This window comes from Chelon labrosus (genome assembly GCF_963514085.1).
Source record: "Chelon labrosus genome assembly, chromosome: 20".
Classification (NCBI taxonomy): domain Eukaryota; kingdom Metazoa; phylum Chordata; class Actinopteri; order Mugiliformes; family Mugilidae; genus Chelon; species Chelon labrosus.
Window position 1 is genome coordinate 20789406 of NC_140353.1, and position 26971 is coordinate 20816376.

At 41.7% G+C, this 26971-nt stretch overlaps 3 protein-coding genes across 7 annotated transcripts; 2 read left to right on the forward strand and 1 right to left on the reverse strand.

Annotated features, from left to right (window-relative positions):
- Positions 1–1012: 1012 nt before the first annotated feature.
- spdya (speedy/RINGO cell cycle regulator family member A) lies at positions 1013–5534 on the forward strand. Of its 2 annotated transcripts, XM_084569389.1 has the most exons (7): positions 1013–1049; positions 1983–2234; positions 2323–2381; positions 2466–2551; positions 2675–2846; positions 3024–3378; positions 4703–5530. In XM_084569389.1, the coding sequence occupies exons 2-7, from the start codon at positions 2012–2014 to the stop codon at positions 4762–4764; spliced, it is 957 nt and encodes a 318-aa protein (XP_084425515.1). In that variant the 5' UTR covers positions 1013–1049; positions 1983–2011; the 3' UTR covers positions 4765–5530. The 2 variants fall into 2 exon arrangements, with proteins under 2 accessions (XP_084425515.1, XP_084425516.1); XM_084569390.1 differs by lacking the exon at positions 1013–1049 and having other exon boundaries at positions 1858–2234; positions 3024–3382; positions 4703–5534.
- trmt61b (tRNA methyltransferase 61B) lies at positions 5522–9759 on the reverse strand. 4 transcript variants are annotated; one of them, XM_084569386.1, is made up of 7 exons: positions 9723–9759; positions 8805–9611; positions 8622–8724; positions 7818–8008; positions 7331–7422; positions 5733–6109; positions 5522–5648 (listed from the first exon to the last, which is right to left on the reverse strand). In XM_084569386.1, the coding sequence occupies exons 2-7, from the start codon at positions 9558–9560 to the stop codon at positions 5614–5616; spliced, it is 1554 nt and encodes a 517-aa protein (XP_084425512.1). In that variant the 5' UTR covers positions 9561–9611; positions 9723–9759; the 3' UTR covers positions 5522–5613. The 4 variants fall into 4 exon arrangements, with proteins under 4 accessions (XP_084425512.1, XP_084425514.1, XP_084425513.1 ...); XM_084569388.1 differs by having other exon boundaries at positions 5733–5819; positions 5907–6109; positions 8805–9745; XM_084569387.1 differs by having other exon boundaries at positions 5733–5822; positions 5907–6109; positions 8805–9745.
- A 730-nt stretch (positions 9760–10489) lies between these two features.
- wdr43 (WD repeat domain 43) lies at positions 10490–25503 on the forward strand. The gene is made up of 18 exons (XM_084569458.1): positions 10490–10792; positions 11561–11695; positions 11979–12100; positions 14609–14729; positions 15251–15369; positions 15522–15624; positions 15922–15986; positions 17146–17305; positions 17717–17803; positions 17976–18101; positions 18494–18643; positions 19151–19237; positions 19388–19419; positions 20093–20156; positions 21299–21412; positions 22686–22755; positions 24436–24494; positions 24647–25503. The coding sequence occupies exons 1-18, from the start codon at positions 10586–10588 to the stop codon at positions 24779–24781; spliced, it is 1956 nt and encodes a 651-aa protein (XP_084425584.1). The 5' UTR covers positions 10490–10585; the 3' UTR covers positions 24782–25503.
- The last annotated feature ends 1468 nt before the right edge of the window (positions 25504–26971 follow it).

The following is a 26971-nucleotide window of genomic DNA, read 5'->3' on the forward strand; positions in this document are numbered from 1 at the left end:
ATTCATACACATTTTATTCTGTTTAAAACCTGTTTTTACGTTTATGGACATACTGCATATGTTTTTCAGAGGAAGGAGAGGAACACACCATTTAAAGTAAAATAACAGTCAGGGCCTCCCTGTCCCAAAGTCAGGGAGGCCACTGGTGTGCCCCACGGACGGAAACATACCCTCTTAATACTTTGTGCCATAAAGGCAGGCATGGGTTGCAAGAGACACAAGACTTATGTTTCCATATTTCAGCTCGACAGCCCGCCTCATGGAGTGCTCGAGTGCATCAGGTGAAACAACTGCAGTGTGTCCAACTTCCAGATCAGGTCTGAAAGCACTTGGCAAGTCTAGATGGTAAACTAAAGTAAGCTGGTGTTTTGTTGATAGAGTGAGCAAGATGTTTCTGAAATTGTGAGAATCATGCACCACCATTTTAAAGAAGTTGTGCTTAGCTTCCAATCTAATGGTCCAGAAATCAACCAGGGGACCAAATCTCCGAATCAGTTTGGGATAATGTTCCCAGAAGTGGTGCTTGGGCAGGAGGTGGAAATCAGAAAACACCTCTTTTAATAGGCACATGTGATCGGAGATTTTACACTCCAAGTATGCCAGTGTCTCTTCTGAAAAATGTCCACTAGCCAGAAGCTCTACTATTTCTATGGTTGGCAAACCTAGTCAACACCAATGTCTATGTTATGTTCCTTTTGGTATCAAGTAGGCTAAGACTTGCAAAAATAAACATGACAAATTGTTTCTCTTATTTTTCCCTGGGACAGACTTTGGCCATTTAGTATTAATTGTATGTTTTCTTGAAATGATCGAAATCTACCTACATGTTGGCTTTCTCGATATTTTTAATTTTACAGCGACACGAAAGTGAAACAGTGGTTCGCTATTTGAACATTGACTGTATGTATTTGAAGAGCTTGTTGAGGAAGGAGAAGAGGAAGAAGAAGAAGAAGAAGAAGAAGACACGTCCGCGCGTGCACGTGTGAAGATTGGAAGCGCGCTCCAGTCCTCTGCCCAGTGCCCAGCGCCGCCAAGCGCCATCTTGCATGGTCAGTGCATTTATTTACTCTCACTTCAGTTATCTAAACTTGTTAATTAATATCATTAGCCTCTCACAAGGAACAAACTTAGTTTTGTCTTTCAACCCTGTGATGTTCTGTCTGAAATGCTAACAGGTGTCTCTTAGCGAAACCATATTTTTTTTCTAGCTAACTACTGAACTCACTCAATTAAGCCAAAAGCCGAGATCCCAAAAAAAAAAAAAAAAAAAAAAAGAAAAACAAGGAAAGATTTATTTGTTTCTGTCGCTTATTGTAACGTTCACTTAACCCATCTAACTTGGGCAAGTATACTGAATCAGAGTTTGTTCGGAAGAACATTCTTGAATAATGCTGAAGTTGACGTTAGCTTCTTTGCTGTCCTTTGCTAGGTGGTAGGCGGCTAGTTAGCTAGCTAGTTATGATCCTGGGGGAAAACCAGACATAGGTTAAAATGTGCTTCAAGTAATATGTAAAGAATTTGACTTAAAATATCTCGTGTTATTGGTTAATATGTCAGCTTCTTACCCGATTTAACTGCAGTGGGAGCCACGAAGCGAAAATAGTTTTGTTAGCCAATTTACTCATTTTATGACGCTAATGGAAACCCACCAGTCCTGTAGAATTTAAATAATTCGTTTATTAGTCAATGCGTTTTCAATTTAGATGAACTGGTGGAGTCATTGTCTTTTCTGTGTTAGTCAAAATAATAATGAGTCAGACGAAAAGGCTTTTGAATATATTCATTTGGGAATTATTAAGTAATTAGGCCAATTTATGCTTTAAAAATATCATACTTTTATAAATGCTAATTTTATTGGAAATGTGGTCGAAATAAATTAAAACTCTATGTCTTAAATCTACATTTTGACACAGGGGTTTTCTCCAAGATTAGGCTTCAAGGTGGTAGATGGATGAAATGTCAGTGCTCCTATCTCTTTCCAGATAGAACACCGATCACAACTACCTGAGACATGATGAGGACTCCCCCCTCTGTAAATCTCCGGGTCAAACGCAAAAATGTACGCCAAATCAGAAGACACCTCTGTCCAAACAGAGCCATCGGTCAAGACTCCCAGGGCCCGTTGTGGAACATTCAGACAGCAAGCCAGCCACCGGTGTGTTACGCCAGAGTTAGCATGCTTCAAACTACAGTCATCCAGCGGCAGGAAATGACGGCATACTTCAGGCTTTTTGGTGAATAAATAGAAGAAGGATGATTTAATGATTTAACCTTTAAGTACAGTGCTCACATGTTAAACAAGTTTGGTGTGTTTGGTTATAGCCGATGACCTGATTCAAGACTTTCTGAGGATGGACTGTTGCTTCAAAATGACAGACAAGGTAAAGCCTTTATTTTGGTGAAAGAAACTAACCTATATGATAGTTATATTGAACTGACTCCACCTTTTCTATCCAATTCATCAGTACCTTCTAGCCATCACCTTTGTTTACTTCAAAAGGGCTTGCTTCACAATTGCTGAATACACCAGAAAGAATTTTTTCATCGCACTGTAAGTTTTTTGTATTTGTATTCCGTCATAAAAGATGAACGTTACGTATCAGTGCCTTCACACCTATTGATATCCTTTGGAAAAGCTATAACCCTGACCTTACCTCTTATTCTCCGTCTGCAGGTATCTTGCCAACACCATGGAGGAGGATGAGGAGGAGTGTAAGTATGAAATTTTTCCGTGGGCGCTGGGAAGGAACTGGAGGAAGCAGTTTCCCCGCTTCCTCAAGCAGCGAGACAAGCTGTGGGCGCGCATCGAGTACAGAGCTGCTGTCAGCAGGCGCTGCTGTGAGGAGGTACGCACCTGTATAATTGCCTGTGGAGACTGATAAATGGTATCGCTGAGAATTTTAAGGGCCTTGTTTTTGCTTGCAGTGCAGTTTAATGCTTTGGCTTTGGACTTTCCATCTCTCTAGCTTTTTGAGCCGAACTGTATTTATTTCTCAGACTATCTCCCTGCCTCTGTCCTCTAGGTCATGGCCATTGTGTCCTCTCACTTCTTGTGGCAGCGACAGCGGCCCGCTCACCACAGTGGTGCCCAGCGGCAGTATAATGGTCAAAACCACACCCGATACCCCCGTGGGCCGTCTGCGACCCCAGCCTCCTGTGCCCTCTGTAACCGTGGCAACACATCGCAAAATAGCCCACGCTCCTCTTCTCCCTCCAGGGGCTCATCTGTGCAGACCCCAAACCCCTATCATCACCCATTCACCTCCGTACTGAGTTTGGAATTCACCCCACCTAGGGTTGCAGCCTCTCACAGGAAGGCATTGGAGACTAAAAGCCAGGCACAGCATTCTTGCTGTTTCTGTCCTGAGGAGGTCCCCAGTAGGTATCACTAACACTGGTCTAACAGTCTATAAAATATAGTATATTTATCCTGAACAGCTTAGCATGGGGTGTACAGTTTGATATGACTTTGGTATGATGGCTGCTTCTCCATCTCCACAATTTTCGAATTGATTTTATGTGGATAAATAAAGATGGAACACATTGAGGAAAGTTTAACTGAGGAGATTCAGAGATACAGACATTTGTATGACTCGTGTTCGAAATTTCTGCAAAAGTTTGTCGCCATCGTTGAATAGTGAAGCAGGAAGTAGAAACAAATTTGAACCCGACTGGGGAAAAAAAGACACAGTGCTGACTAGCGTTTGGGTGGAGTTTTTACAGAGCAAACGCACAAGTAGAAATGGCTCGCTCCGGTGTTGGCTCTGTGCCTAGGTTACTGTGTCTATGTCGAGCAGTACTCTAAATGAGCCTTTACTGTGTGCAATTCTAAAGCTGAAATGAAACCCTTAATGGTCACAGCTGGAACTTCTTTGTGAACTTCTCAGTAAGTTTCAGATTCATTCTGATCCATATGAACCATTAGTGTGATGCTCACATGCAGTTTTAATACAAAGCTAGTTCAAAGAAATTCTCTGTAGACGGAAGAGATCATGTAACACTCCACACTTCACACACTCTACAGCTTTCGCAGTTGGAGCTGGTCAACTAGCTGGTCTAGGGTCTTTCTAAATGCAGCGGTGCAGACACCACTGAGGGTACCACTGTGTTGCTACGACCAGCAGTGGCCCACCACATAATACTGTATCTTAGTACTGTTCAGCTGGGAAAGCAAATGTCATTGCTCGGTAGAGCCAAAGATGAATGAATGAATGAATGAATGAATGAATGAATGTTTCCACCATGACCTCTGGATGCCTCTGTAGAAACAGCACTGCTGGAAAAATATAATAGCCAAATAAGAATGCACTACACTTGTATTAATTGACATTTTTATTTTATTTTAGGTAATATCTCAGCATTTGAGTCAATTAACTGCTACATTAAAACTGAACTACTACATTAAGATTTAAGGCCAGTGAGATGGGTATTGCTTCTATTTATTCTTATCGAGTTTTTCCTACAGTTGTTTTATTTATAGGAATGCCCAGATGGTAAAGCTTGTGTTATATCCCAGTGAAAGGGGTCGGGTTCAGGAATAGGAATGTTTTTTGCAGTTCAAGAAATATGTCTTGTTTGTTGTAGAAGTGACCTTGCTGACGTCTGCTTAGTGAGACGCCTATTTAGATTTCTTCTACACACTAATATTGGGCAGAATTAGGATTGCTCACTTCTGCTTTTTTTCTTCTTCCCTCTTCGTTAGGGGATGATTCTTCCTGTGAGTCCTCACACGACACCTTCATGGACTGGATCAATGAGGAGTAGAGCATTACACCCCCTCAGCAGTCTCAACACTTCCCACTTTTTATCAGCCTAGTAGTTGTATGTACTCATGCCTCTCTCCGTGGATTTATTGGCTCTCATCTTCTAAAGTAAAGCTCTCGATCCGCAGTATTTGCCATCCTCCTCTAATGCAAGAAAAAAAGGTACATGTGTACCTACCTCATAAGATTATATTTCAATGGGAACAATGAGCTGAAGTCATTAAATACATAGGTACTCCCATAATGGAAGCTGTAAAATTGACATTGTTTATAAGTTGGCTGTTTGTGTCCATGTGCCAAAACACTATTACTGTAAAGGGTTGTTTAACCAATAGAGTTCTTATATTTATCTATTTATTTATTTATTTAATGTTTTTGTACTATTTTCTCCACAGGTGTTAAAGGGATTTGTCTGTATAAATGAGTTTGGAAAAATGTCCTCAACCATCTGTTATATGCAAGGGCTCCACTGGATGTGTTATTAGTTTTGTTACCACTGTGCCTGTTTGATGATCCAACACTGTCTCGAGTTTGGAATACAAGCTTTGGAAGGGAATTTGGCACTGTGACATTTTTATTAAAACCTCAATGCAATTAGTTTAGCTTAATGCGCTTCGTTTTGCCGATATGTTGCCATCTTATTTATGGTGCCATAACACAATATTAAGCTAATCTTGACACTAATGTAACTAAATCTTCCAAGATATTTGTCCATTACAGGATTCTTCATTAAAATACACCAATGCATATTTTGAAATGGGTCATTTATTCTTTGAGTCATTTCCAGCGAAGGCCATTTGGCTGATATTTAACATTCATTTGTGTCCAATGTTCCTCACAGGCAGAATAGCTACTTCACACACTTCCTCAGTTTAACCAGGAATGCTGAAAAAAGAAGAACGCAATCAACAATTAAGTACACATCATCCAGGAGCTTTCACAGGGACTAAACATGCTGTAACGTCTGACCTGTGTGGCCCATTTGTACAGGATGAGGCCTGGCAATGTGAGGAACGCTCCCAAAGGCAGGGTCGGGGTCTTCCTCTGTGGTCGACCCTTCTGAAATGGTAACACCGAAACTGAAGTGGGATTGCACAAAAGCGTTTGCGTTCACGGCGGTCTGTGTGTGTTCATTAAAATCACCTCTGTCCGTCTCGTCTGATGTGTCGTCTTCCTGCTGCAGGTCTTCATCCAGGATGGGAGCTTTCTTACTGCAGTACTGACCGTCTTTTCTCAGGGCAGGGGCCACCAACCAATCACGGACTGGAACCTCTATGATGCGTTCGCACAGCATAGGGAGCTGTGAACACCGGAGACCCTCCAGCAGGTCGACAACCTGTGTTATACTGTTGAGAAGAGTCATACAGCAGTTCTTAAACACAGAATAATGGCTTCTGTAGATGTGTACTAGAATCTGCATACGTGATAGTAAATTTATACTACAAATAGATTTTCCTCTTATAGGAAAAAGACCAAAGCATGACTGTGGTTAGCACTGTCAGAACACTAGTTATAAAGACTGCCTTTTTTGTCCATAATCACGTCTGTGAGGTGAGCTGATTATATCACACTCGTGAAGCTTAAAATCAACAGTTAAAAGGAACGGTTGAATGTTCTAGCTGTGAGGATCCATCCCAGTCTAGGGTCTGTTCATTACATTTGGAGCTGGAATCAACAGCTTAGCTTAGCACAAAGGCTAGGGTTATGTTACGAGGAGGATCTGTAAGCCTGGAACTTACCTGAACAATCACATACAGTCTGTCTGGATTCTGGTAATAAACCGTTTAGATTTCATTTTGGGGCTTGTTTAAATGTCTATGGTTTTAACTAATACAGAGGAAAGAAATCCAATTAGAATGCTCTTAGAACCAATCAGAGCCGTTCTGTTATAAACAAATTCAGCTCGGTGGGGCTCAGATGACGTGTATGACTATGCTGCTGTAACTCTTCTATCCATCACCACATAAAGCCCACCTAAACAATCTGACTGGCCCAGCAGATCTTGTGAAAAGATGGCCTGGAGTCACTCCAGGCCATCTTTTCACAGCTAAACTTTTGTGGGAAAGGCAAATTGGGTTGGCTTCCAGACTAACTTCAATATAATGTTACTTGTAAAAGGACAATTGAGCCTTTCTTTATGGACAGTTGTAAAGCCTCCTTATAGCAATAGTGGATACTTGATGGTGATGGTGGACTGAACAGATAAAATCTGATTTGATTGGACGACAAGCCCCACGACAGCTCATTAGTCTCCATGTTATATCTTGTTTTTTTAATTTTTAGAAGAAATGAAAGGGAAAGGAAATTTGTTGGCTGGGTGCAGACATTTCCTTGAATCAACCTTGAGGTTTTATTTTTAATCTTAGTTGGTAAAGTTTGTTGCCTTGTTTGCTAGACAAGCCATTTCCCCATATGTTGCCATATGCTGTGCAAAGCAAACAATTTCCTGACTCTGAGACGAAATGAGCAGTTTTCTCACTACAAATGTAACACCGGCTGTAACACTAAAAAAACAAAACAAAAAAAACATTCCAACAAAATGAGTTTGAAACAGCAGAGCCACCCACTTGGCGATGTAGACGGCACACACAGCTCCAGGATAAAGATGTGGAATCACAGTGGGTAAAGCCAGGTGAGGGTTGAGCAAGTCAAGAGCAACCTGCAAAATAAACCATATGGAGCTGATGCTATAACATTAACTTCCAAAGTCATAATGCTACAGCAAGCTGTTTTAACATTTACTCTGACTATCCAGTACTAACGTTACAGATATTAAGGTTATCTTGTTGTTCTGAGGGTGTCCTGTGGTGTCTGGCAACAGAATGTTGTTAGTGGGGGCCTTTGGGTCCTATGGGTTGAAGGGAGGGGGCTCTGTGGATCATCCCACAGATACTTGATCAGTCTGGAATCCAGTCTACCTTATTCAGTCTGCCTAATAAATGTTAAAATAGCTTGCCCAGTGATACATCTGATTGTGTAGTGCTGTACTGTTGTCAGGACAAACACCGTCTCCATTTCTGTTTCACAAACATAAAGCCACATTTAAACACTGACCGCATGAAATACCCGACCGGCGAGGAGCGAGGAGGCCGCGCAGATGTCAGCGTTATGAAACTGGACGTTGTCGGGCCACTCCTCCCCTCTCCGCAGACTCCACGACGCCCTCCAGCGATTGTAGTTCAACACGGCTCTCTTTTGGTGATCCTCCCTGACGTCCACGCTCAGCACACTGCCCTTAGAGCCAACTGGGGAAAACATGGTCAGTTACATGAAGCTTTCTCTAGTTACAAAAATTATTTTTATGGTCTGGGAAGAATAAGGAGTTGAGATTAAAATGTGATGCACACTGATAACCTCTACTTTTGCTTCATTATTCAGTTTACATTAAACTGTTTGATTAATGAATCTTTAAAGTGCATTTTATTTTATATAAGTTATTGTCCATCATGCGCAATTTATTTGAGTTTTTATACAATGAATTTGTTTGCATTTTGAGCAGAATTTTACAGTGCATGGTGCTACTCCTGATAGAATCATCTCTGAAAATGTCTAGATTTATTATTTGTTAATTTAGCTTGTTTTTGAGGAAAACCACACCAATAATAGTTGTTACTAAAATGATGCCTACAGTTTTATAACCAGCAGTCATAACCCTTTGATCTGTTTGATTTTAGTCAGATTAGAATCTTTTTCTTATTGCTGGATGAGGCTGTTAAATATTTTCTGTCTTTATTTATTTATTGCTCAGACCTACATAATAATTGTATTATTGGGTGTCTAAACACTGGAACTGTGTGCTTCCATTTCAGCCTATGCAAAAAGCCACAGTGAGGCAGTGACAGTACGGCGTGTGCAGACCTGCTCTGGACAGGAACAGAGTCATGGCCCCTGATCCGGAGCCTGTCTCCAACACGCAGTCTCCTTCTGTGACATCCATCAACATAAGCATTGCGCTTGCATCCTGAGTAAAAAGGGTCAAAGAGAAAGACTGTAAGGCACTCTGAAACTAGACAGTGACACACAAACTTCCATATACCTTACCTTAGGGTAAACGATTGCAGCTCCCCTCCTCATATACAGGACATAATCCTCCAGACTGGCCCGACGAATTAAGATGGAAGCGCCCTTGTTTGTATCTAGAAAGTGACCTGCGGGCTTCCCGACGATGTCATTATGCTTGATGAAACCCCAGCTGCTCTGCAGACATTCCCCTTTCTGAAGCTTGAACATCTTCGTGAAATCATCCTGTTTCTTATGGTACTCTGCGACGAGCATCTCTCCGAAGGTGAGCAACCTCTCTCCTGGAAGAGTGGGTGACGGCCTGCTTTCCTTATGATGATGTGATGAAGTGTTTGGCTCATCTGATGTCTCTGGGTTGTCCTCATTAACAGGTGCCTCATGTCCAGTTTCCTCATTTCTGCTGTTTGTGACTGTAACCTGGATGTTTCTGTCTTCATCTGGTTCTTGCTGGCTCTGCTCTCTCAGCTGCATCACCTCGGGGCTCAGGGCGTCCTGGGGCAGCAGGTTACTGATCCTCTCAAGAGGGGACAGGGACCGCCTGCTCCTGTACAGCAGTGCTTGTTTGGATGGAAGCTTGGTGCTCAAGCGTGAAGAGTCTGAGCTGTCCCCCTCATTCTCATTATAATTCACAGAAGCGGTTGAAAAAGTTCTAATGACCCTTCTAATTTTACTGAGTTTTACCAGTATGTCCCTGTGTCTGGTGTGTGTTTGACTGGATGTGCAAACTCTCACCAGTCTGTGCATAACCACAAATCTGAATGGCATATACACTGCCATTACGTCAGGTTATAATACATAAACTAAACGTGAACGGTGTGTCCTGGAGTCCTATTCAGTGAATTGAGATTAGATCAAACAAAAGCTTCAGTTATAATCACGGCGTGTACGTCTCTGAAATAAATATACAGTAAATCTTGTGGAAATGTCGCTCTAACTTACAGTGCAAGGCTCATCGTTTCTCGTTAGCCCGGCTGTTTGCAAAGCCTAGGAGGTCACCATGCTGGAGCAGAAAAAAATATGTGGACAACGTCATAATTGAGCGACGAGTGTAGTACTTTAAGTATACCAGCAGATGGCGACATATTAACTAACAGCAGTCCTCATTCAAACCAGCCTGTTGTATGGTTGTAAACACTCACTGGAGTTATGTCATTGTTATGTACTGCCTTATAGCTAGCAATACATGGTGAGTATTTGTAAGACACAGACCAACACAATTGGAGAATTTGCAAATGTCAACGCAAAACTATGGAAAACAGCGCCATATATCTAAATGGAAAAAAAAAGAAATCCCAAAAATTTGTAATAAATATACAAATTGATTATGCTATCAGAATAGAATAGAATGTATCAGAATTATCTTTTCCATATATGTTCATATAGTTGAGGAATTTGTTTTGGTTGTCAGTAGTACAATGTGCCATGAAAAAAGTTATTTTGGCGTCAAAAATAGGTCAACAGATGTAGTTGTTCAGAGGAATATCCTGCAACGGGTTGAAGAAATAATTTCCTACAAATGTTGTTATTTATAGGCACTCGGAATATCCTAGTTAGGACGTCAGTAATTGTGGCACTACAAATAAATTAATCGACCGGTCATAAAGTATGGCGTTTACAACTAAGGATGTAATAGCTTTCGAGCTTACGAGGAAAACTTGAAGGCGACATGAATCAACCTGCTTGTTTTCTGGCTGCAGCCAATGGGAGGGCGGTTCTGGTGACGCGCTAACGCGCATGTCCCCAGTTGGCCACACGTGGTTTGATCCACCACGGAGCACGCAGACTCGAGCAGCGCTTCAGAAATGGCGGCTGACGGAGGCAGTTCTTCGCTGCAGCTACCCTGCGTTTTTTCACCCAAATCACGACAGTACTTAGCATTGTGTGCCCAGGATGGCAGACTTCGCATTTGGAACACAGATAGTAAAACACTTCATCAAGAATATGTGCCTTCAGCTCATTTGAGTGCCACTTGTATGTGCATAGCTTGGGGACCATGCCGGACAGTCAAGGTACGTGAGGCTTCTGTGGGATTCTCTGCTTTTAGCGAGGCCTTAGCAAGCTGCATGAGCTAATTTGTTATAAAGGTTCACACGTTAATATTAAAGTGTCAGTACTCAGAAAGGGCAAATTCTTACAAAGTTTGGAAGACTGCGTTGTTTGTTATTGGAACTGCTTTGTGAATCTGGTACAGACTTGGTTAGCAGAGTAGCCACGTTAGCAACCAGCTAGCTTTCAGAGCTACGTAGAACGCACATGTTAGTCCCACATGGTAGTTCAAGAAAAACACGGGTAGTGTTTTAATGGGAAATATCATTACAAACTCACTATAATTAATACCTTTTGGAATTACATTAACCACACAAATTGCCTATGGTTGTTTTTTATATTGTTTTAGTACCGTTAATAAACTCTTTATGTAGGTTAGCATCAGCCCAGCGAAGCTTCAGCAGCGTGTTCCACCATGACACTTAGAGCAGGAGAGGTCCAAGTTGTACTTTTGTGTATCAGTTTTGTAAAGTTTCATACACGTCAATAATAAAAAAAATTGTGAATCACAATTCTCCATTTTATATTGTTTGACGTGTTTAAGTAGTAAATCGGATTGTTGGGTAATTCATTTTAAAACGTAAATGTACCATAGACAGTGTTTTCTTTTGTCAGTTAGTATGAGAAGCAGATAAGTGGTTTAATATGTAGAAATACTACAAGTAAGAGTCCATGTGTGCCAGCACTTAAACTGTCATTAATAATAACATCACAAATGCACTTTTCTTCAGGAGGGACCTCAGAGGAAGAAGAGGAAATCGGAGGCAGTGCATGTGGAGGAGAAGGCGGACCTGCTGGCGATGGGCACAGCAGCTGGCAGTGTGCTCATCTACAGTACAGCGAAGGGAGCACTGCACTGTACCTTGGTGAGTTTCAGATTTGACACCTTGTGGAAAGAATTGCTCGTTTACCATGGCCTGCGGAGTAAATAGTTAGCTGCTAAGAATGTCATTTGTCTTGTTGGAAAAGATAACCCATCTACATTAATCACTGGAATATGGAGAGCAGATAGCTTGAATAATGAATTTGGATGCAAAAGGAGAAACTTGTATATATATTTTTTTATCATGAAGGTGATACAATTTAAGCATCGGTGTTGAATTACAGGGATTCATCACATTTGTCTGTGTAATTATTTGTCTCTGACAGGATGGAGGCCACAGTGGAGGAGTGAACTGTGTCCAGTGGCACCCTGAAGACAGCTTATTATACAGTGGCTCAGATGACACATACATTGTAGAGTGGGACCTGCAGACAGGCAAGACACGGAGGTCAGTATCTACTTTTCTAAATTTAAAAAAAGAATGTAGCAGTGTTTCCTGTACTGGGAGAAAAAAAAGGCATATTTGCTAATGATATTCAAGAGAAATAATGTCACTTACAGATGGAGCTGTAGTGCAGGCAGAATAGCTCACTGTAGACGCTCTCAGGCTGTGTAGATGCGTTCTGCACATCTCTTCTGATGTGACTGAGATTAACTGAGCCATTCATTTGCTTTGTCCCTACATCTTTATAATTCCAGCTCGGTGAACATGACTGATGGTGTAAACAGTCTCATTCCTTAAGTACACCGCCTTTGTAACACTACTTGTTTATCCTGAAGTTAATTAAAGTGTCCCGATTACTTCTCCAGTTAGAAATGGCCAATGTTGCGCTATGGGAGACTTTCAACTGCTCCACCAATCACGGATATGTGTCTGATGTCTGGAGTGGGAAACGTTGGCTGTTGGACTATTGTCATTAGAAGAGGATTTAGGAGGATTTTCTTCAGTTCTAATGTAGACACACTACAAACGCCCAAGTTTTGCTGTTTTTTGAGGCAAAGCAGCTTTTTTAAAACTCTCAGCAGCTCTTGACTCACTGCCAGTACATTTATTGAAACTGCTGACTGATTTTAATTTATCCCTGCTTCTGCTGTCTGTCATCCATAACACTATTAGAAGCTAGTGATAGCAATATGAAGGTGGTAGAACACACCTGTCCTTTAAAATCACCCAAGGCAGCAGAACCTGATGTCATTGTTAATACTGTCAGACAGAAGTGGCATTTGTGCAAGGAAGCAGCCCAGAACTGTCTGTCAGCAAACCTATATTCCCTCAGAGTGATGGTGGAGCGTGTGTCATGTACCCTGTCACCGGCAGTTTGACTTCCCTTGGACCTGAACTATTTGCTGCAAAAAGGGTGTATTCAAACAGTGCAGTATTACCAGCATTAAGCAAATCTTTGAATAAAAGCTTGCGTCATGTGAAATGATAACGTCAGGATTGTAAATCTCAGTCCTTTTGTGTATTTGAATGTATATGATTGATATGATTAAAAATCTTAGCAGTTCGTCCTTGATTGAGGCAGAGCTTTAAACCCAGACACCTCAAAAAATCACTGATGGTTTCTTGTTGCCCATGCCAAATTACATACACTATAACAGCTTGCTTTTGCAACAGATTGACTCCGTTTAGACTTACTGCTGAGTATTTAATTTTATCCTAATTTCTTTGAAGTTATCATGTTTTAGTATGCACGGACACCAACAAGATTGAGCTCATCACATTAACTCCACTCTGTCTGCATCCGCTCTCTTTTTTTGGGGGGAGGTAAAATACTGCACTGCAAACACAATGCCTTTTAAGGCTCAGTGTACAGACAGGGATGTTATTGTCCATTTGGAGCTCAATCAGCTGCACCTTCAGCGTGTCGCTGTCCACATAAAGCAGTGTGTGACAGCAAAGCAGTTTGTCAACTCATCCTACATTAATTTTGTCGTCTTCCTGCAATAACTTCCCTCACACATGATTTCACAACGAGCCATATGTGGAACATCTCTGCAAGGATCCTTTCTATAATGTTGTCAGTCATTTATAATAAAAAATTTAGCAACCAGTTTCACTGTACAATTTAAAAAAAATAAATAAATAAATAAATAAATAAATAACTTGTAGGCAACTACACTTTCTAGTTCCGAAATTTTTAGATACGGCATTTGTTTTTTTGATACATCATGACCTGGTTGACAAAACACAGTTCTTGCGGGATTACATTGTGGCTGTTTTGCAATTTCAGTATGTCATTCTAGCTCAGTAGTTAGCCAGCTGCAAAGATTGTTTTATCTCTGTCAACCAGTCATACTGAAATCAATGAGAAAACAAGGCCCTGGTGCTAAAATACCAACGTTGTAAACCCGTTTCTGTAAGGAGTAATCCTTTCAAGCTTCAGAGACAGTTTCAGTACGTCCCACAAGCAAATCAGACTAACAACGAACCATCTTAGTTGTTTATCAGCATGATTAAGACCACCTTTTCTGTCTCTTTCTGTCGATTGCTCTCACAAGCAAAAGAATAGTTTGCAGAGAAAGAATGGTGTTAAAATGCCACCGTTGTAAATGGCTCCCTCCTTTCACTACTTTTGAAAACACGCCGTTAGTGTGAAAAGTCAGACATGAATGCCACGTGACAGGCTGTCGAGCACTGAAATACGCCTACATGTCAGAGGATCGAAGGCTACAATGTCGAGCATTTAATACCGCTGTATTTCACCATGAACGCTACTTGTCTGGTGACCATCGTAGTGGGGCAGTCAGCAGCTGGTCATGAACATTAATGCCACCGTGAATCCTCACTAAGTCCCTGAAGCCCATTTGTTGTCTGCGAAATGGTTTTACAGAGTGGTGAGCATTTTTGTTTCTTGCTGTTCTCAGGTGAAGTGCAAAAGTAAATAGCGTGTGTGATAGAATGCCTCGCCAAATGCTGCACGCATTAACCTAACGTTGTCACTGTCTCTTGCAGTAAGTGGAAGGCAGACCGCGCAGCAGTGACCAGTTTGTGTGTGAGCCCTGATGGTAAACTGCTGCTTTCAGCTGGACATACCATCAAGATGTGGGACTTGGACACCAAGGAGGTTTACAGGGTGAGTTGTGTTTAATCAGTTGTTTTATATTCGTATTTGTCGAGTTATCAGACCATGGTCTAAAGGCTGGGAGCTGAATTTCACAGACCACAAATTTAGCTCCTGCAGAAATCTGCCAGGCCAATCAAATCATTTAGGCAGGCTTTATGTGGTGATGGGCAGCAAAGTAACAACATATTTATACACATCATCTGAGCGGTGCGGTGTTGTATTTTTTTTTTTTACAGCAAAATGAGTGATTGATTGTAGGATTATCCAGTTGCATGCAGAGGTATATTTTTCTATATTGATTGAAACACGCCCCATGATGAAATCTAAATGGAGTATTACCAGACTCGTATTCTGATAAAAATTGAGTGGCTACACTGGGCTACCATGGTCTGTGAATCGATTCAGATATGTTAGAAGTCTCTCTCTAGAGGAGTCGGTGCAATTAGGGAAGTTTGCAGTGAGAACATGGTGAGAGCGAGCCAGTGAGGGTTATGTTCTATTCATTTTGCCGTTGGTTTCTCTTTCTGTAGAAATTCACAGGCCACTCCACGGCGGTGACGACCCTTCGCTTTGCCACCACGCGACCTCCCGACGGCAACGGCTTCTATTTCCTGTCAGGTGCTGCGCATGATCGACTGCTCAGTGTATGGTGAGTGCAAAGGAAGCAGCTGGAGTTGGCCTATGACTCTTGTTGATGCCAAGTGAATATATGTGTGTGTGTGTGTGTAATACTAAAAGGCACTGCCGTTGTTGGCCAAGGCTGGGTAGTTGTATAACTAATAAGACGCTATCTCACTGTAGGCAAGTGCGAGAAGATGGGAAGGACAAGAATTCAGTGGTGTCCTTCACACTGACGGACGAGCCACGACACATCGACCTCGTCCCGTCCAACAGCAAGGAAGAGGTTAGAGCGAAGAGGATTTTTCAAGCCTGTATTTATATTGAAATAAATACAGTCTGTGTTGAAGGGAAATGATAATAACTCTGAACAAACCTTACTGCTTGAATAACTATGCTGACATTGTTGAATCCATCCGAGAACTGTTAATTCTGTGTGAATGACTAAACCAGTGTTCATAACTGTGCCTCTGGATGTAAGCATTTGCTAAAAGCTTTGCTAAATTGCGGCTCCCTGCAGTGTGATTATGCGGGAGCTCTGGTTTATGTCGCCTGTTTTCAATGTGCTAATGTTTTTTCACAGGCTGTGAGGCTGGCAGTAGTGTCTAAGGATGGGCAGCTTCATCTCTTTGAGCACTTTTTAAACGGGTAAGTCCCCAAAACGCTGCACACATGTTCTAGGCAACACAGCGCAAGTGGAAAGTACGAAACGTTCATACACTCTTCGCAAGTTGTGTAAATCTTCATTCTTATACGTCCAGTCAAAACAAAGGGCTTGAAAATGTGGTGACCTTTTCATAGGAGTGGTTGTGCTTTTGAAATATGTTCTCAGCAACATTTGGACATGGACACCAGCAGCTTATATTGGAAAGCTGCTGGAAACACAGTGGTCAAGTCCTACTTTGCTCCAAGGTTATATCATAGTGCTGCAGCTGCAAACTAAGAAGCCCCAAGGTAATGCAGAGATAGGAGAGGAGAAACAGGAGACGGGTGAAAAAGAGAAATTTCAGCAAAAAGAGAAACGGGGAATAATGCATTTCAACTTGAGTGGTTACTGGATTGTCCTTGACTGAGATGCAGCCCAGAAGAATGAGTTACCTGGTGTAAATTGTGCAGAACATGGAGTTGCTGGAGCTGCAACGCAGTTTGCAGCAGGCCCAACAAACGTGAGCCACAAAACTTGGTTGGTTAACCACAACACAAGCACAGCAAGCCATTTAGCACTTCTGTGACTTTTATTTGATTGTTTGGAAAGTCCTCTGTTGAAGTTCTCGTCGCTTGCTGTTATTTTGATAGTTGCGATGATCAGAAGTGTGACATTGTGTTGTGCTCTTCATCCGGCAGGAGCCCCTTGAATTTAGATCGGCTCAAGGGAGGCAGAAGGGCAAATGATTTTTAACCACAGTTGTAAATCAGTTGTTATACAGAGTGTGAATCCTTTTTAAATGAATTGTATTCTCCACTGTGCTTGAATAAAAACCCATATTAACCGCAAGTGGGTGCAGTCACAACCTGTGTCTGACTTGCGTGGTCTGTGAGGAGGTTAACTCCCCCCTAAATTCATCATAACATAGTTTATTGAATGCACATTCTTTTATTCATTTTATTTTATTTAACAAAACAGAAGCGGTACAATCTGGCACTGCAGCTACTAGTTTGAGGCTTTGAAATCTACTGCATATTAAATCAGAGGATCTCCGTGTATCTTAAACTTGATTCCTTTGTCGTAGTTGTTACGTTTTATGTGTAAAGTAGCCATTTTTATATCCAAGTTGCCAATGCAATGTGTCAACATCTGTCCTCACAGGCCCTGTAAGAAGCCCTTGTCACCTTCATGTACGGTGCAGATGTCGGACACAAAGGAGTCCCCTGTGCCGATCCCCCTGCTGGCAGCTGCTCTCGGAGCCGACGCTCAGACTGTGCTGCTGGCCTATGGCAACCACCTACAGCCAGTAATGGAGAGAGTGGTGAGTCCACTGAAATACATGTTTTACTATCAATTTATCTTTTTTATTTGACTGGGGTCATTACCTCAAGATGACAATTTCCTGGACCATATCCCTGTACTGCACAAGGAGGTATTAACAGAAAAGAAGTAAGATTTAATCGTGACAGCTGAGCATCACTGAAATAGAGCGGTTTTAATTGCATGGCAATATACAGCTTATAAATCTTATTGTGAGTATTGAGTATCAGCTTTAAAATGAACGTTTGTGTTGTCACTGTTTGCCTTTCTTATTGATTTGTCCAGTTTGTAGATAATTACCAGCTGTGGTAACATTTGAGAGCTCATACTGATGTAATCCTTCATTAAATATTGGTGTTGGTCAACCTCTGTATTCACCTGCCATCGGTCGGTCTGTCTCCCTCCCCTACAGGAGATCAACACAGCAGAGAAGCATGTGTGTTTGACCCGGGATGTTCAGACGAGCTTGTCCCTTTCCATCGAAACCACTGTCTCCAAGGTAACAATCAATTCTTCACTTTCTTTAACTGTAAGTCAGGAATTATTACAATCTTCTGTGCTGGGTTTTTTATGCTCAATGAAAACACGACATGAGCTGCTGCTAATAAGTTTGTTATATACACATGTATCATAGCAGATTGTGATTCTAAAGACTGAATTTGCTTTTTTAGGTGAAAACTCCAGTTGTCAATTCTAAGAGCAAAGTCTTGGTCCCAGGGCTTCCTGGTCACCAAGCCCCAGTTAAAGGAACCACACAGGGATCAGAGAAGAGGAAAAAGGACACGGACACCAAAGAGGTATCTGCATCTGTCCGCTTCATTCCTTTTTGACTTCGACCCCAAACAACTTGATGAACAAAAATCTTTTTGTATAGTGTAATGATAAGTCACACTGTAATCTTAATCAGCTAGGAGAGGTTTTTAAATAGGTGGTTAAATGCTCTTCATTTGTGTCATTTTGCTGTAGTTGGAGGTGACTTGTTCTTTTATTTGATTACCTGGTTATATGCACAACTCTTTCACATGTTCTAATCCTTTCCACATTCATTGGTTCGATGCTAACACATTAAGGTGGAGAAGGTTGTGTTAAGTTACTTTGGGGTATTTTACCTGAATACAATTGAATACATATAGTGTGTGAACAGATGGGTCCATTCTTTCTCACCTAAAATAACTCTTGTCTTCCATAGATGTCAATAGCAGAGCGACTTGGTGAAATCGACCTGTCTACAGTCTCCATGGAGAAAGGAGCTCCTAAAGGGATGGCCTCATTACAGACAGATAACTTTGCCATACTGCTGGTGCAGGGCCTGGAGAGCAGTGACACCAACATCCTAAATGTAAGATCTCTTTCCAGTGAATTTGGTTACAACTTCTGACTTTGGTTCGACTTTGGTGTTTATTTTAAGTTTGTTTTACGTGTTTATTTAACACCAGCAAATACTTGCATTGATTTGGGTGTTAAAAGGAAATCCAAATTCCCGAAACATCTCTCAAACCAAGTATGAAGACTTTAAAGTCTAACAATCTAAAAGTTGCATGTTGTCCCGTTAAGCAAATATACATTGATCAGCCATAACATTAAAACAGGTGAAGTAAGTAACATCGACCATTTTGTGACAATTCAATGTTCTGCTGGGAAACCTTTGGACCTGGCATTCATGTGGATGTTACTTAGACATGTAGCACTCACCTAGACCAGACCAGGCACCCCCGCCCCATAGCAATGACACTCCTTGATGGCAGCAGCCATCCCCAGCAGGATGCAGCCTGACACAGACACACATTGTTGATCATCAAACTTTTACCAATTCTGTGCAAACTCTTTTTATCTTCCCCTCTTACAGAAAGTTTTTCAGACTCGCAAAGAGATGGTAATAAAGAAGACTGTTGCTCGGTTACCCCTCCCTGCTGTTCTACCGTTGGTGGAAGAGGTGAGTGTCAGGCTTTAGTCATGACTAAACAAATATAATAAGATTTGATTGTCTTTAAATAGTTTCTGTGTGGTTGAATTAACTAGTTTTGTCCCATTCTCTGCATTTGTGAGTGATGTAGTTTTTAATTAACACGTATCTCCTTTGCAGCTCACAAAGAGGCTCCAGGGACATCCTTTTACGTAAGTGACTGTTCAGATATGTCCACTCTTAGCATTTATCTAACCTAATTTCAGTGTTTGTTCACATTAGACACTGGGGCTGGGCTTAATCAAGTTTATTTTCCGATTCAAATTCGATCTTCATTTGAAAGATCGATTAATAAAATCGCTGTATTGTTTATTTGAAAGCGTATGCCCTTTTCCTGTCTCTTCTTGATAAAAATGTCACAGGTCTCACAAGACCGGTTTTGCATGACTAGTCCCACAAGACAGTGCAGAAAGATTAGTGCTTGTGTGTGGGAGATCCAGAAGCTACAACTCTCAGAGCGCTGTGCTGATGTGTGGCAGCATTTGAGATTAGATATGATGACAAAGAAAAGCTGGACACAAACACAACCATATGCAAGATGGAGGTAAAATATTGTGGTCTCTTTCATTATCAAGCAGAATAGTTTAAAAGGTGACATACATCTAAAGGAATCAATATTAAGTCAAATGAAATCAGGTTCCTGTGAATAGAAATTTAACCAATTCAGGAAATCTTTAGTGATGCCCAGCCCTATATAACATTGGTACTGTGGCGCGTATTTGTACTGCATTGTTTTCCTAGCAAAATCTCACAACATATGGATGTACACAGTGCAGCAGTTCTGATCCTTTGATCGAGAGCATATACGTTTGTTCCTTCCTACAGGGCAGTTCTGATGGTACGATGGCTCAAGGCTGTACTAATGCACCACACATCATACCTGGCATCGGTGAGTCCAATCTCTCATCTTCACTTTCTCCCTGCACTGCTGATACGAAGCCACCAGTTAAATGTCTCCAACATCCGTCTTGTGTACAGAAGCTACAGACAACACCGTAGTCCGGTCTGTTATGATTCTCTTGAGCACGGCACACAGCCTATTGAACAACACAAACACACAAAGACACCGCTTTCTTCTGTTCACATCTCTTGCCTTTGTCAACATTCATATTTATTCTCACTTGGATGTTCAGTGGTTACCTCCAATACACAAGAGTAGGGCTGTAGCAAACTATTATTTTTTTCTTTCGATTAATTGATCTACCATTTTCTGAGTTGCCAGTTAACCGCTAAATATTGAAATATTTTAATATGATGCCTTAAGTCCAGAATATTAATTTTTCACCGCCACAGTTAAACTCTCTGGTGAAACGGTGCTTCTGTATAAATGGAACATAATTCATGATGCATGTAAATATATCAGTAGTAAACACAATATGCAAAGCTTGCATAAAAGAAATACTGAAGACACCATTAAGCTCAAATATACATGTTACCCTGTGTAATGTATGGCAGAATTGTGCATTGACATAAACAGTGTACTTATGATATTGCTGAAACAGCCCGACACGTAGTTACATAACGCTTATACAGCATGACCCTTTGTATATACGTGACAGTAAGAGGGAGGAAACTGAACCACGATGCTTAAAAGCTATACTGAGCACTAAATGCAATGCAAATTATAGGGCATTAATAAAGTAGGCTGCTAAGGTAGCCACACAGTTTAGCCAATACTGCTAATACACACAAATAACACAGTAGGGCCTTACTAGTCTTGGTCACTACCTGAACTTCTGCCAACAAGGATATCCTGAGAGTGTAACAGTCCTTGACATTTTAATACATTAATAATAATAATAATAATAATTAATATAACTCCTTATCTGTTTGACCTCCGACCTTTCCTTCTTCATAGCAGTAGGCATTCACTCATTACTATTTTAAATGAAGTAAAGATGATGCATATGTATGTGTCATATAGAGATGAGGCCTTGTCATCAAGTGCTGTCTTTGTGTTCGTGTTCTGCCTTTTTTTTTTTATTTTATAAAAAAAAAAACCTTCACCCGATCCATCTGTGTATCCAACAGCTGCCAGACCTGGTTACCCAGCTGGGAGTCCTTTATCACATGATTGAGAGCAGAGTGAAGATGTTCCACAAGCTAACAAAGCTGCACGGGAAGCTGTATCTCTTAACAACACAGGTAGGTGCCATCATATCCAGACGTGTGCACAGTGTCATTGCCTTTGGGTATTTTAAAGACAGGATTCTGGGAGTGTTGGATGTGTGAACGGGCCTCCCCGATGGCTGTCAGGGCGGCTGTCTAAGCAGGGATCCCCGATGGCCGTCTTAAAGTGCAAAGTGTCTTGCCAGCTCAGTGTTGTTTGAAGTGCAACTGGAATATATTGAGATTCAGAACATGCACTGTGAGCTCGGAGATGCTGGTTACATTTGGGACGTTTAGAGCACAGAATGTAGACAAATGTATATGGAAAATGTATTATAAAAACTAAGCCTGAAGTATGTTTACTTGCTGAGAGCAGGCTTGTCCTCTTCTTCTACATTTGCCTGCCTCTGTGTTTAGAGCTTGTTTCTTATGATGTTTTCAGTAAACCCTTTAGGATTTTGGAGGTTGTTTTTCCAAATGCTTGCTTCTTAATGGTCTAATTCAGCTTAAAAAAATAAATAGACTTGTGCTTCCCAACTCAGTCCTCAGGCTAGCCTTTAAATCAGTGAAATATGCTGTGCCCACGCAAACAATTCAGCTCTAGATGCAACTTGTCACAAGGCAATTGCTAAAACATTTCAACCAGCTCAACAATTTGCCTAACACAACATGAACGTGATGCATCAAGTGCTTGTTAGAGTAGTTTTAGATCAGAACGCACCCTTATGGGCCTTTTTTTTTTTTTTTTTTTTTAACTCTTGTTTCACAAAGAATGCTTCTTTGGTTTTGCACCACGTTGGCTCATACACACACAATCCAGTGAAATGGCTCAAAAACCTACAGCTCATAATTCAGTCAGGACAGAAAAGAACCTCAGTGCCGCAAGGTCTGAGCTGCACACTGAGTAGTGCAACGTTCAGTGACAGGCTATCTTTCTTGAGCTAAACTGAAACGATTCACAGCCACGTTCAGCTTTACAAAAGCCAATTTATCCCTGAAGTAAAGTTACATTGTCACTAAAGCCTAACTGTAAATACAAACCATAAGTCTTACAGCATCCCCACATCCAAACAGATGCAGGGTTCTTTTTGTAATGCCTTCTTTCCTGTAGTTGAAAAGCTAAGAAGATAAATGCATGTAAAATTAAATCCGAGAAGGGTTCAATACTTTCCGCCTTACTTATCTGGCTATACCGCATAGTTGCATTTAGCTCGAAGTGGATAAGAACAGAATCAATTCTGAAGAGATGAGTGTGGTCTGTGCACAACCTCCATTCACTCTCTAATACCATATCACATCCCTCCACTAGGTGGCGACAAATGACAGCAGCAACACGGTTTCAGACGTCGACCACACAGCCAAGCTGGTGTATGAAGAGGGTAAGCGTGTGTCCTTCTTTTAGTGTCCCTCTGTGTTTAGTCTTACTAACCTTCTGTTTTCCAGCTGTGTCCTTTCTCTAATAACCTTCTTCCCTGTGCCATCACCATTCTGTGGCCTTTCAGTTTTCATGTGTGGTTTCATAACCTCAGTCCAATGAGCAGAGGGAGTGTCAGCTGACAGGAATAAAATGATGATCTAGTTTCAGTTTCACGTCACCTGTACATTTTAGAGGCATGCTGGCTGGTGTGATCCCTGCTGCAGTGCAACAGGTTAAAATGATGCTCTGTGGAGTCACTCCCACACCAGAGTATTGTTTTTCTCATCATTTTGACTGGCATTCATTATCTTGCGATTCACCTTAAGTCATTTGGGACTCCTGCTGAAAACTGCACCGAATCGGGTGGGATTTATGAAGACAGCGTTGCCCATCGTGTAGCCACTCTTGTCGATGCACAGCACGCAAACACGACTCCTGTTGCCTGGCAACCTGACCGGCAGCGTTTAGATCCTCCCCTTTTGAGCGGAACAACAAGGCCCCGCTCTGTTCACTCTCATTTCTCATTACCGTACTGTATAAAACGCTTTATTCAACCACATAGAAAATTGGCTTTCATGAAATAATTAACCTGCGCCTTGAGTTCCAATACCCCAGTCAGTGGTCCAGGATGTGCAAGTTCATTGAACAAAAAAAAAAAAAAAGTTCATAAAAGAAGCTGATGAGCAGGAAGCAGAAGTTTTGTTCCTGTGCAGTTGGCTTATTATAGCTCCAACATGGGAATCTGACAGGAAGCCTCAGACACGTCAGAGGAGTTTGAGTCATAGTTCGTGGGCACTTTGTACAGTTAAAATGGATATGATTAGGAAATCACTGTGCTACCTAATTATGCTGGTTGTTTTCCGTATGGGTCACATTAATTACCCACACTGTAGCCTGAGCTGGGGCAATTATAGTAGCTGCACAAATGTCTGTCAGAATACAGGAGGATTCACCAGGGGTGATGCAGATAATAAGGTGCCAGTTAGAAAATGGTACATGTTGTCACTTACTATATAAAGCCTGCCTTTTTACCACATTCTGAGAAACGATTTCCCCCCACTCCAAATGACTCTGCTCTCTGAACTGATGGGAATGTGTTACAATAATGTTAAAAGGCTCTCAAGTTGACCTGTTGTCCTCCTCCCCTTTGTATTCCTGGCACCTCTCCTTTCACTGTTTGGTAAAATGTCCCTTTTTAATGTCAGTAAGCCTGCATCGTGTAATTTCTCACTGAGGCAGGACTGACCGTTGTCCACTCTCCTCTTTTGTTACCCAAAGATAACGTCATATTGTCATTTTTTATTGTCATACATAATGTCTTTTTATTCTTGGTCATTTCTCTCCCTTGGTTTCCCGTTGTACATCATATAAACATATTTAGAGTTACGACATAAAGCAGTGGAATATTTAGGAATATTAAAGTCTGCCGGTCAGCGTTATGACAGCAGATGGTGCCTGACTGATCTAATGTGGCCGATTGGCTCGTTAAATCATATTGACATCCCTCCTCCGGCACCAAGCAGCAGTATTGTTGTCATAACCAAATGGCCCGTAATGGTACTTTCTTTTCAGTAATTTAGCGAGAGGGTCTGTGCTGGTATTCACGGAATGTAAGGCTGATGAATTTGCTTTCCCGCCGCAGAATCCTCTGACGACGACGATGCATCTGGTGATGAAGGTCTTCATGACGACGACTCTGATGTAAGTTAGTGGCCAGTCAAAGAGTCCTGTGTGACAGCAGATTAGAAGCACTCATGTTGTAAATTAGTGCACACCTACTCTACGATCACATTTTATTACGCTGTCCATTCCTGAGTTGAGCACTGAGATATTTATTGCTGCGTCCTTCTCAGCACTGGGACGAGGACGAGGGGATGGATGAGGACAAACGGGAGCAATCGGATGACGAAGACCCAGACAGTAGAACAGAATCCAAAGCGAATGGGGATGAAGACATGGAGCATGAAAACGAGAGCGAGGAGGAATAAGAACAAGGAGAAATGCCAATCGTACACGAAATGGACCCGAGAGAGTTATATATATATACTTTGATTTTATTTTCATGCTTTTGATTTTATTATTAGACCAGAAAGAGGTTTTACAAACTCAAGGGACACGTTGAAGCGCGGCCAGATGGGCCCTCTGCCTCGCCACAACTCTGTTCAGCCACAAGGTCCGTGATGTCAAGCTCACGGTCTTTTCCCAGTCTGAGCAACATACTGCAAAAATGAAACTGAAGCAAGTTCTCCTTCTGCTACGTCAGTCTGCATCCCAGCTCTGCTGCTGGATGTGTTTGTGTTGACTTTGGAGATGTTCAGTTTGCCTACACTGCACTCTGCATTCCAAATCTTATGTCATAATGTAATAAATAGTAGCGGAGTATATTTACTGTATGTCCAGCTTAAGAGTAGGCAATACAGCACTCTGTGATTGATTTATTCTAACTCGACTCTGTAGGCCATCTGGAACACTGGTCGTTGCTCAGCGGAGCCCACAGATGCAAACAGAGCACAGGAGTGGAGTTTGGATGCAGTCCCTGCCCTCAGCTGTTTGTTGTACAGTATACCAGAGGTGGGATTGCCAGGCAAGACCATACATCATGTTCCCCACGCCATGTAAATCTGTATGTACAGTGAAGTGTTTGTATGAGCTCTTCCCTCTACAGCTATCCCCAGAAATCCTTGGGATTAAATGAACTCCTGTAAAGTCTCCTGAACGTGTTTTCTTTCTTTTTCTTTTTTGTTTTCACGATTTTTTCCCCCATGCAGATTAGTTGCAGCCCTCTTGTTTTAACTGTGTTCTTTGTGTGTTTAGTTTCTGGGCATGCCACTGATGTCCACTGCCTTCAACCCATTGTCACAAGGGGCAACTGAGTAAAAGAAGTCAAAGAAAAATGTGAATTTTGCTCAAATAGGTGAATAAATGGGTTTTCAAAATGACTTGCAGTGTCTGGGCCGTTGGCCATAATGTAGAAGGGTTCCCCAGCAGTTGGAAAGAGGGAATAAAGCCTGGGAGTAGTTCACATGGATACAATTTGTAAATTCATATTGTGGTGTTGATATCTGTATCATAGATTTGAAAATGACCAGGAACCTCAGTTTAGCCATAATAGTCCTGCTCATTCACTTGCAATGTGGTGTTATTTGTAAGGTTTTCTAATGGGTGACACATTAATGCTGTTTCTCAATACACGGCAAGCGGTCACAACATTAAATCCACAAATTGTCTGTGCAGACGTCCAGGTCATGGTAGATCTAAAACCAAGTAATCTCAATCTAGTCCAGTTCTTTATTTTAGAGATTAAAACCACCTATTTAATACGATAGGCCCATCTTTTGCCACCAAAATGGGCACAGATTTCTCTACAGACCTCCGATTAATGTTTCCTGGGATATTGGGCACCAGGTTGCTGGCAGCATCCGGATATTCCAGATTAGATTGGGATCCAAGGAATCCGAGGCAGAGTCAACAATCCGTCATGTTCCTCAAACCATTACTAACCCAACTCGGTGGGCACAGTTTCCTGCCAAAGGTGCTCATGGATGTCCAAGTCTGATTGCTGCATGTCTGGAGTGAAGGCGGGTCTGATTCCACCGAGGAGCTACTGTTACACTGACAAAAATGTCTGAATTCACACTGCATCACAGTTTGCAGATCACAGATCGCTCAAAGGGCCCATGCTGTAACGTGTCAACCGCTGGAATCTCCTACAACGGACGCATAATTATCACACCTGGACTATGGATGAATGGCTGAAGATTACCTGCTCTGAACAATCAAGTTTGTTTTGTATTTCTTTTGCATCATGTGGACAACTAAATGTGTGTTTGTGTGTCGTTTATCTGTCGAAGAAATAGCAGCTGGATGCTCCATAGGAAAAAGGAAAAGCCAGTGGAGGCCGTGTTATGCTCCGGGCGACGTTCTGCTGTGAAGCCTTGAGCCCTGGCAGTCATGTGGATGTTCCTTTAATGTGCCATCTACTGAAACATCACTGCAGACCACATACAGGCCTTTATGACGACAGTAACCCCTGACAGCGGCAGCCTGTTGCCAGGTCGCCAGCTTTTCTTCCTACTTTTGGAAGGTATTAACCACATAGCAGGGAAACTCCACGAGATGTTAAAGGTGTTCTAACTCGGCTGTCAAACAATTACAGTTTCTCATGCTGCTTCCAACAT